Raw genomic sequence first — 11536 nt, forward strand, 5'->3', positions numbered from 1 at the left:
ACAGCTGTGATGTGAAACAGCTTAGGTGTCCAGGAAATTTATTCTGATGTACTTACAGAAACTTATTTTTCCCATATGTGGGAAAATAATATTCTGCTGAGCAGAATTAATTATATTCCAGTTCTTTAGATCATGGTTCTTGCTTATCTTTTTGCTCAGCTCAAGTCACTTGTCTGTAATAAGAGAGCATATCATCTAAACTTTGGTAAAGTGGTTCCTGATTTGGAGTGTCACTGCTGTCAGTCTGAGCTGGAGGTGCCATATCCTGAGTGCTGCAGCCACTGTCCTCTGTTCCTGGTGGCACATCCTGCGTGCTGCTGTCACAGGTGTCTGCTCCTGGTGGCATCTCTTGGCTGCTGCAGTCACAGGTGTGTGTTCCTGGTGGCACATCCTGGCTGCTGCATCCACAAGTGTGTATTCCTGGTGGCACATCCTGGCTGCTGAGGTCACAGACCTGTGTTCCTGGTGGCACATCCTGAGAGCTGCATCCACAGGTGTGCATTCCTGGGGGCACATCCTGGGCACTGCAGCCGCAGGTGTGCATTCCTGGGGGCACATCCTGGGCACTGCAGCCACAGGTGTGCATTCCTGGGGGCACATCCTGGGTGCCGTAGCCATAGGCCTGCATTGCAAAGGGCACCTCAGGAGTGCCATAGCCGTACCCATGCATCGGTGGCACCATTGCTGGTGCCCCATAGCCGTAGGCCTGCACTGGGAAGGGCACCTGGGCAGTGCCATAGCCGTAGGCTGGCATGGGTGGGGGCACAGCCCGGGCGCTGTAGCCGTAACCCCGCAGTGGGGGGGGCACACCTCGGGCACCGAAGCCGTAAGCCTGTGCTGGTGGTGGCACGTCCTCGTCATCGCTGCTGTCATCCTCTGCTGATGACACGCCCTGAGTGTCACGGCCACTGGGCTCTGCTGAGCCTGGCTGAACTGGAACACTGCTGTTGGAAGGCTGTGGTGACAGCGGCACATCTCCAGTGCTGCTGCCACTGCCCCCTGGCACCGATGGCCTCTGTGGGTTTTGTGCTCTCTCTGTTTCCAGTTTTTCAGAGGAGGTTTCAGAACTGTTCAAATTCCGACCTCGGAGATAATCATCTTTCTTTTGTCCCAAAAAGTAATCAGAAGGTGGTGCAAATTCTGGGTCTCGCTCATCTCTAAGCTCTTCCTGTTTCTTTTCCCATTGTCCAAACATTAGTTCTGTTAGAAACAGGAAAATGGCAGATTTAGCAAGGTCTGAAGGTCAGAGAGGAGGGAAAACAAATTGGCAAAGAAAGAAGATGCAACTGTGTAAAGCCACGTGAAGTTCCTTTCCCACTTCATACTGTATGGAAACACAAGAATCTAGTGGAGATTCCTTCAGTGAACCACAGTTAGTTCAATTTGCATTTTAAAGTAAGCTGTCCTTTGCTTTCTGAGTGCAGTATTTGCTGCAGTGCTGCCTGGGTGTTGGTGAGACACCAGGCATCACCAGAAGAAGGAAAAAATAATGTCAGAGAGGATAAAAATTTATGAGATAGGATCTGAAAGTTTGAGGGTTTAATGGAATCATGAAGTTTCCCCTCACAGTGATGTTCATTAATGGAACGTAAAGATTGAAAAGTAAGAAGAATCTGGAAAATACCAGTATTGCATAGAAGAGGAATAGTGCTGTTATAAGTACTAAAGAAGGTGGGCATTTATGTGCTTTGTCTATTCCTTGTTTGCTTTTACTTAGAAGTCATGCATCAGATTAGAAGAATGTGCATGAGCTTAGATTAATAGTGCAAAATGAGTTAATAGGTTTGGGAAGGACCTACAAGACAGACATCATTTGTGGCAAGGAAGATGCTTCAAAATGGGACACAGGCACTGAAGTGGTCTCTGCTTGAATCATGTTTTAGTATTGTGCTGTGTGATATTGTGTGATACATCCTATCAGGCAGCAGAAACCACAGGAATATATCAAGAAAAGATCACACGGTACACCTTCTGAACTACAGAATTTGTCATTCTGCCAACCTGTCAAGATCATTCAGAAATGCAGTAACTCATATAGAAGAGAGCTTTTGGGGACATTACAGCAGCTGCTGGCACTAAGGCATCCTTGTCGGTGCCCTGGACACTGAAGAGTCATCAGTACAAGGCAGAAAGGGTTTCATTGCTTCTCAGTCTCACCATACTTTGGTCACAAAACAGAAATGGAAGTGGCAGTGCTCCTTCCCAACAATGCTCCTGAATCCACATTCCCTTACCTTTGCCTTTATCCCACTCTCGGACATAAGGCACTCCAGGCTTTGTGTCTCTCCTCTCCTGGATGATGACCTCCACCTTCCTACTTGCTGCAGTAGCTCTTGGAGGTTCTGGTTCCTCAGCAGCACCTTTCACCTCTGTGTCACAGGAAGAGGCAGCAGAGATTGTCAGTTACAGAATAAAATCTGTATGACTCTCACAGGTAAAAATAAGAACATTTATTTCCATATATTTCCAATAAGAACAGTATCTCTATTTCATTTACTGGAGAAAACAATTTGCATTCTTATTCTTCTGAACAACCATAACAGTAAGCAGTGGCATGATGCTGTTCTTCATTTCCAGAACACCTCACAGTTAATCACTTGCAAGGAATTCTGAGACAGTAAAATATCAGCTACATTTTCCAGTGGGAGACAGACAGTACAAGTTGACTATCAGTGTTGTAAGAGAGACAGCACAGACACAGGATTAGAATTCAAATTCATTATCCTAAATCCTAGAGTCAGCTGTATCTCCAACTCACACACTGCACTGAAACTGTCACAGTGTATTATTGAATGATATCAAAATGCCTTGTTACTACTTATTCTACCTCATCTTCATAGAAGAGAAAGGCAGTACAATGTCAGCAGCTCTAGCCTCAACCTGCATAATTAACCCATGTAATTCCTGCTGTCAGGTGTGAATCAGAAAAAGGCTACAATCTACATACTGTATTTCTACCTGCATTATTAAGCTATTTCTGGCATGATTTTATATCTACACACAATTACATCAGCTCTCATCATCCTAACAGTTATGTTAATTGTATATATAGAATACACAATACCAATACACTGACTGTCTAAATGAATATAAATTAGAATCTGTCTGTCCACAGATCAATAACAAGGTGAAATAGCAAGTATTTAAGTTAAAAAGGCAACAGATCATACCTCCATTCTCCAGTTTTTCTGCCTCTTCCTCTAATCCAGCTTCCCTTAACTTTTTAATCTTCCGTGCTCGAAGTTTGGACAGCCTTGCATCTAGAGCTGCTTTCCTCTTCTCCTTCAGCTGCTCACGTTTATTTCTCTGATCAAGTGTCTTAACAGCAAAAGAAAACATGAATTAATTTTCCTTCATTATTATAAACAAGTACATATCTTCCTTCACAAAACAACTAAAAGCAATCCTAAGCAAGCATCAGGTTTCAACAGGAAAAAAGAAGCCAAATTTCTTTGGAGTCAGTTGAGGCATCACCTAATCACTTACACAACAAATCAAAGACAGTAACCACTGAAACCACCCTGCCCTGGCAGCCCAGGCTGCTCTTCACTCTCATACCTGCTCCCTCAGCATATCCAGGGTTGCCCGTTGTTTATGCCTGAGCTCTTGGTCCCGAGAAAAGGCAAAGTAACCAACACCGAGCTGCCTGGCCTCTGAGAAGGAGAAAAACAACAGATTTCAGTTAAATTCAGTTTATAGCTGGCAGTAATTACAGCCTGCAGGCACCCTGCTTTCAGGTGTGGAATTATTACCAACACTGGATTGGTTTTAGATTGCTTTAGATAATACATAAAGTGAAGCTTCTTGAAGGAGAACACAGGAGGAGGTAGAGAAACATTTGAGAAAAATACAATTTGAAGAAAAATAAATCTAGACTTATGTACTGGTAACTTCCAACAGTTATTACACATGTGGCTTAACACACACCTACACTTTGCCACAAAGGCATTCCCTTGCTCCCTCTACAACTGATTTCTTTGGTGATACAAAGGTAAGTGATATAAAGTATGGCACTGTACCATTGTCTCGAATGTCCTCATAATGTATGGGTCCCATGGGTTTTCTGAGGGCTTCTTCCTCTTCCTTTTCCCACTGCTGCCTCTGAAGTTCTCTTCTCATGTCTTCAGATAACAGAGTATTCCCATCAGGTTCTTGTCTAATTAAAACAAATTAAGGATTACAGAGCAGAATTTACCATTTTGTCAATACCAAACAGTGCAAGTATGATTTAGTCTGATCCACTACTGCAGTTTCCACAAAACACAGATCACTGTAGACACTACTTAGTGACACAATGCTGATGACTATGGTATGTGGTCAAGATAGAAATACAAAGCTACCTCTAAAACAAGTAGAGCATGTTATTAAAAGACAAAATGATATATTTCTCAGAAGATTTATGAAATAATTATCAAATCACAAAATGGGAGAAGAAATAATCAGTTATTGCCATCTGTGGGAATTCTAGCACTCACATATAGGACCATTTCAGATTTAATGTAAGAAAATGAAAGATATTTAAAGTAACAAAACAATGCTTTACCCAAAAGATTGACTCAAAATATTAATATTCAAATATCAATACCCAAATATTAGTATGGAAGTAATTTTAACAAAAGAGTTGTTAAACAGCTGTTCAACAGAAGAACAAAACTAAACAAATGGAGGTCTAACAAATTCACTTTGAACATCATGAAGAATTTGGAATTGCTAAAAGACTATCATCAATTTCCACATTAAACAGAACTGGAATCACTTTCCTGGCATTTAATGGAAGGTATAAGGAAATACAAAGACCCCAGTTTTTAAAAGATGCAACAAATATCTGAGATTGCTTAAAACCTTTCTCTACAAATTATGCAAATCTAGAGAAAGCAGTAACATCAATTCTGGATTGAGAATGAGGTGACAAAGCAAAGCCCCTCTTCCTTTTCATTAAAAAAAATGTTAAATACTGAGAGGAACATGGAGCTCCATTAGAGAAACCACACCTTTTCCCTTGAAGCTCCTGATCCATTTTAAGTAGACTTGGTAAATCCTTCTTCATGCAGCGTCTAGATCGGCCCAAGAAATCAACATAATCAACCCTATAATGAAAGAAAAAGAAAAGTGATGCAAAAGTTCTATTTGCAGATTAACAGAAATCTTACCCAGAAGACAGAAGCATTAACCCTTTCCAAGGAGTATTCCAAAGGAGATCTCCAAAGAGCATCTGTCACCTCCCAATGTGTGTGACAGCTGCTCCTGCTTTTCACTTAACACACCCCCAGATTAAGAGGACAGTTCTGAATGGGGCACATGACAATTCTACCAGACATTTATTCCATCTCCCTTTGAGACCCCTCTTCACTTGGGCAATGAAATGGTGTACAAAATGTTCAAAAGTAACCATGTCACGTAGTTTTCACAACAAAATAGAACTCAGCCTACTGTTTGCTTCCCATGGTGAAGATAATGATGCAGCATTGGCTTCTTGTGGATATGAAATTGCTACAATACATTTCAATTATTGGTCTAAAGGCCATTCAGAACAGACTGATAGTGTGCATTCAATTGGCATAACAAAGGCTGACTAAAACACAAGCAAAATGTTCCTCTGAGCTATTGTGCTTCTTATTCAACTCTTTATAGTACTGAACATCTGATTTACAGTTGTTGAAAAAGCTGTTAAGAGCTACACTTACTGTCCTGTAATGTGGAAAGCTCTTTAGCATCAAGCTGCCTCAATTATCTCATTCTAAAGAATATTACATCTGAAAAAGTATGACTGGCAATCTAGCTTCCAAACCCCAAACTTTTAAAGATCTGTGCTTTTAGTAAATCCTTTACTTAGTTTCTAAGGTATCTACACTTTAGTATTTGAAGAATGGGAGTGCTGTTTTGTATTGGTTACTGCTGGTTTAAACTGATTACCAGAAGTAAAAATCTCTTGTTCCACAAGCATTTTAAACAAATGGGAAATGAAAATGTTTAGTCAGGACTAGTTTCATAATTATTCCTAATGTCTCAGATGAAAAAATAGTGGTTACTTGGAATGAGACAGAAAACTGTCAGAGACTATTTGCTGTGCTACAGCAAAGTGGAAGAAATGCTGAAAATCGTGTTCTTATTCCAACCAGAGTTTCTCTCCTTTAAGAGAGAAATGACTGCTCATTTTTAAGTCACTCACAATTAAAGACAGGAAGATGAATACCATAAAATCCTCAAGTTTTGCTAAAATACATTTCAATTCAGCACATCAAAGAATAAAATGGTACCAAATACTGTGATGACTACTCGGATAAACTATGCAAGAAAATAACAGAGGAGATGATGTTGTCCCCCCTATAGTACATTGCCTTCATTGCAATTTCTCAAGATCCTAGATGTAAATTTTAATGCAGTGTTACCTATGTGGGTGGAAATTAAAGTGTCATGGAGGACTGTCTATAGGAGAAATGAAAGAATGTTAACACCTTGCCAATGTGTAGTATGAAACAAAAATGAAAAACAAAGGTGTCACTTCACACATTTTAAAAAAGAAAAGCATTTTCTCAAGAAATTCTCAAGAATAAGAAAGGCCAGGGCAGATGAGCCTAATCAGTAGCACCAACCATTCCTCATCCGGGTCCTCTGGTGGTGGAATGTCTGCTTCAGGCTGAGTTTCCTCCTCATCTGTGTCTCTTTCTGAAGTCTTCCCAGCAGCTTCACTCTGCTGCAGCTCCTGTACTTCGTGCTGTTTGTCTATGATCTTCTGAGTGAAATCCACCAGGTACAAATCCTCAGTTTCTTCATCTAAGGCAGAAAATCAATTCTTAGCGAACAACCATGAAAAGAACAGAACTGAGCACAAAATCAATACCAAATAGCTACAATCAGCTTTTCAGCTGCCAGCAATGCCCTTGACTACAGTATTGGGGAGCACTTAAAAATCTCATTCAGTGCCAAACAAACCCAGAGCTATCAAGTAGCTCCACAGTGATAACATCTATTTCTGAATCGAAGTTTCAGGGCATTGTGTGCAGCACAGAAAAGGCTGCATTCTCTGCAGCAAAACATTCTCTGCTTGTTAACTGTTTCATAAGCAAAGGATTTGTCAAGGCTCAAATACTTTTTTGATGCTTAACATTTGGATGTTGGCAGGAGCCAAGCATTCATGAGGGTACTTTTTAGGAAAGTAGAGGAAAGTGGTGGGGTCTTGTGGATGAAGATAGACATTGATAAAGAGAACAGATTAATTGCAAGGAGATTTCTATTCTATTTTATTAATTACTTTTTGAAAGGGACTGAATGTGTGAAAGAAGAAAGGAACAGATTAGCATTCTCTATCCCTATTAGCTGCATGACTGGCATTCAGATATGGAGCAGCCAGACTCCTCTCCTGATGCTCTTCTCCTCAAAAAGGCCCAACAATTAGAATGCAGGACAGAGCATCAGCAATGCAATCCAAAGATTGCACAATGGAGAACTTTTTTTTTTGTTTTTCTAAGATACTGTATTGAAAAACCAGAACATAGTTCACCCACTTAATGAATGAGTGAAACAAGCCTCCAGTGCTTTACCTGGTCAGGCTGCCCTTCAAAAGTAATTTTATTTTCTCCAGTAAATGTATATTTTTTCCTTTTCAAAGTGGAATAAACCATGTCAATAAGTTTCTATAATAATTCCAAGAATTTATACATATATAAATGCTTATTTTGCAATAGTATGGCTCACCTGGGAAGTCTCCTTTTGTCATTTTCTCATACAGCTTTGCTTTCTCTTCAAGCTTCTTCCTGAAAAAGAAAAAAAAATGAACTTTGCAATCCCACCAATTCCAAGCACATTTTATAAGTGACCTATTTAGGTTTAGATAAATGGAATAGGAAAATCCTGGGACTGCCTGACGTGTTTATTAGAAGCTGACTTATGCCTGGCTTTTGTATTGAACCTTCACTAGCATTTCTAAAGATACAATATTTTCCAGTTCCAGAATTTATACTGAAAATAATTTCAGTGAAGTTACAAATTTATTTTCAAATGTAATTTGTCAAGTAGGCAGAAACATGCTGTTACAAGAATTCCACCTTTATCTAAGATAAATACTGGAAATGAAACCATTATTTGCAGATACTGAAAGACAGTTTTACAGGAAAAAAAAAGAGATAACACAAAGTTACACCTAATCTTAGAAACTGAAGAGAAAACCTTAGCTAATTTTTGGAATTTCAAAGAGCAAGGAACTGCTTACAGAACGACAGCAAATTATTTATAAATGGCATTTTCCACATATATCTTTTTGTTCAACCAACTCATTTAGAAAATGAGGTAATTCTTGAAAATGTAAGCTATTTTCTGTCAAGCCCAAGAAACACTTTGCTACAGAATTTTAACACTGCACTGCACTGGTTGGTAATTCTAAAGATGATTAAAAAAAAATCAGTACCCTGACAGCTGTGATAATTTAGACAGCTGTGAGGTCATGGGAGCATGAGACTGCTGGGATGCAGTTTGTACACTACTGGTAAAAAGTATGGATGATACTGGAATTACTGCCTGGTCTAATGAGAACTGCTGGTCTAAAAAACTTCTTTCTGTGCTTTTCTAAATACCAAAACACAAATTCTGCAAAGCATTCCTTTCTTACAGAGCCAAAAAGCTACCTTGATTTATCCAATATATCCTGCTCTTCTGCCTTCTGCTCAACATCTTTCGCAGCTCGATTTCCAACTCCCGTGTTCTGCTTGGTCCAGATACTGGGTTTCTGCAGAGGACAATTTTGTAACAACAAATAAATAGATGAAAATATTGAAATGGTAACAACTAAAAAAATATTTCAACTCTATGATGCAAATGATGCACCTGAGTCATGGAAGGCTTTGTAAATAACATCTTATACGTGTTTGATTTGAGATCATTCCTGTGCTGTACAGGCTGCAGGATGGTATCATAGTTAAGGGCAGGCTGAGATGGCCTTAAAAATCCTAAAGGCACTCAGAAATCAGACAAAATCTATTCTGGCAAAGATGTTAAGGTTAAAAAAACCCAATCATGCAATCTTGCTGATTAAATACATACTAACAAAGCTAAAAAATGTTTCTATTCTCCATTGCCTCCATTTTAGATAGAAAATACATTCAGGTGGCCTGTTTGCAGCATAACACTCTAAATGCTGCACGTGCTTCAAATATGGCAGGAACAGCACATTCTCCTTCTAGAAAGCTACAGAATGAACAAAAGCCAAAGTGCAGTATTGAGCAAAACAAGAGAGATAATTGTGTACATTGTATTCATTATTGTGCACCACAAACAGATAGCAGAGCATTTATCAAGGAAATTCAGTGAGTCTAGAAGAATCTCTCATCCTCCATCCTGCACCATCATACAACATCCTCCACTAAAAAAAGAAACATCTTTTCCTATAATTAAAGGGTGTAGATCATTGGGGAATGAAGATTAAGTGGGGATTTAGATGGGCACAAGACTAAGCTTTCTGCACAGGAATTTCACCTAGAAATGAACTTTAAAGAATGTTCTCATCATGTACATTTTATATTTGACTAGAAACACAGCCGAGTATTTACTATTATTTAGATTTGAATATTAACTTCCTTACTTTCAGGAGATTTAGATTTGAATATTAACTTCCTTACTTTCAGGAGAAAGAATGGCAAAAACAACAACGAAGATTATTTTTACCTTATTAGAGGTTCTGGGCTTTGCAAAGACACCAGCATCTTTCAACAGCTTTTCTTTCTTGAACTCCTCTTGCTTTCGGAAGAGTTCAGCTTTGAGATCCACCAGCTACACCAGCAGCAAAACAACACATGAGTAACAGATCACAGATATCAGTTACTGCAATAAATACCTGTAACTCTAGGAAAACAACCTGCTAGTTACACTTATAGGAGCATTTGATTGCATTTTTATGTGGAAGCACCGATCTGATCACCAAGATCACCTCTTACAGCAAATAAAATAAAGAACCACAGAATGCAAATTATGATTAGGGATTAAAATGATCCCCAAAGATATCCTTGATCCTTTGCTACATAATGAGGATAAGAGGTATAGCTCTGTCTAGATTTTACCAACCTCCCAACGGCAAACAAATAGAGAAGGAGCAATGAAAAACGCTACTGAATATGAAAAGGGAACTTTTAACCATTAGATAATAAATAAAATCCTGTCTCTGAAAATAACTGATAAAAGTCTGCTATAGTAAAACATATATTTTCCCCACTGTTTTATGCACTGTTTAATAGTTTTGGATTTTTTTTCTCCTTCTTTTTAAATAACCATATGAGTAGCATTGCCATTTGTGACCAAGGTCCATCTCAGCTTTTATTAAGGAACTCATCAGCAGGGGTGTTATCTTTACAAAGCTAGTTTGTAAGAGGGTATTTTCCTACTTTTTCCCGCAAGTCCTACAGATGTAAAAATTCAGAGCTGCACATTAAACCAGGAAAGTGCAAAACTTTGGTATCAATATTTGTCCCAAGCATTTGCTTTTCAAGTCGCTGGGACAATGAAGTGCAGTGCCTTAAAAATCACTCGTTCTCCCTTCTGCTTAGAGGGGATCATCCAAAAATTCAATGTAAAATATTTCACAGTTAACTGTGAAATATTAACAGTTATTAGCATACATTGACTATTTACACAGCTCTTCATCTGAAGTGTTTGGGAACTCTCGTGAGCGTCCTGGAGAACAGCGAGGGTCAGCACCTCGCCATCCCTAAGGGTGGGATCTTCCACAGCATAGATCTTCTGCTCCTTAGGAAAAATTATTTTCCCTGTTATGGGCTAATGCAATTTAATTGCACCGGGAAGGAGAGCAAACCCATGCCGGGCAGACTCGGGTTCGGAGCGCAGGGCGTGTGGCTGGTGAGGAAGGTGAGGGGACAAACTCCCAGCCCCGACACTGTCACAGATCGAATATGCACACGGCCTTACACAGCCCTTTACTGCAGCATGTGCCGCAGTGACTGCCCACGGCAGCGGGGTTAGGGGAGCACACACAGCACCGGCCCTTCCCCTGCGCCGCTCTCCCCGCAAGCGGCGGCGCCAGCGGATCCCCGGTGGAGCCTCAGGGCCTGCGCCGGCCAGGCCCACCTCGCCCGCGGGAGCCCCGCGCCTTAGCACACCTCACAGCCCTACAAGCCTCCTGGGCGGGCGGAGGGGTTCATTTTGCCTCTCCCCGTTCAGTCACTCACCGAGGACGCGGCCACGTCCAGCGGTTTCTTCCTGCGGTCCATGGCGGGAGCGGCCCCGCCACCACCTCCCTCCCCGCCGGGCGGCCTTGCCGTAAAGCGCGGCGGAGGCGCGGCGCTATCGCGACAGTGCTGCTGAGGGCGGGCGCTGCCGCCATGTTGGGAAGGTCAGGGGCGGTCCCGGGGACTCGGCCCGGGGTGGGTTGGCCGGGGCGGAGCGCTCCCGTTGGGGCGTCCCTGGCTTTGGGTAATCCCTACACTCAAACTGAGGGGGAAAATGAGGGAAAATTTTGTTCCCGGGTGCGGGACAAATCCTTCCGGCGTCCCACTGGAAATGTCCTTGTGGGCCGCGGGGCTGGAGCTGCTGC

At 41.1% G+C, this 11536-nt stretch overlaps 1 protein-coding gene across 2 annotated transcripts; it reads right to left on the minus strand.

Annotated features, from left to right (window-relative positions):
- On the minus strand, nucleotides 1–11293 carry CCDC174 (coiled-coil domain containing 174). Of its 2 annotated transcripts, XM_064724339.1 has the most exons (12): nucleotides 11172–11293; nucleotides 9658–9762; nucleotides 8622–8722; nucleotides 7696–7754; nucleotides 6594–6774; nucleotides 4992–5087; nucleotides 4020–4156; nucleotides 3559–3653; nucleotides 3171–3318; nucleotides 2235–2369; nucleotides 515–1200; nucleotides 1–475 (listed from the first exon to the last, which is right to left on the minus strand). In XM_064724339.1, the coding sequence occupies exons 1-12, from the start codon at nucleotides 11211–11213 to the stop codon at nucleotides 161–163; spliced, it is 2100 nt and encodes a 699-aa protein (XP_064580409.1). In that variant the 5' UTR covers nucleotides 11214–11293; the 3' UTR covers nucleotides 1–160. The 2 variants fall into 2 exon arrangements, with proteins under 2 accessions (XP_064580409.1, XP_064580407.1); XM_064724337.1 differs by having other exon boundaries at nucleotides 7–1200.
- Between the last annotated feature and the right edge of the window lie 243 nt (nucleotides 11294–11536).

The sequence above is a fragment of the Zonotrichia leucophrys genome, chromosome 12 (assembly GCF_028769735.1).
Source record: "Zonotrichia leucophrys gambelii isolate GWCS_2022_RI chromosome 12, RI_Zleu_2.0, whole genome shotgun sequence".
NCBI lineage: Eukaryota > Metazoa > Chordata > Aves > Passeriformes > Passerellidae > Zonotrichia > Zonotrichia leucophrys.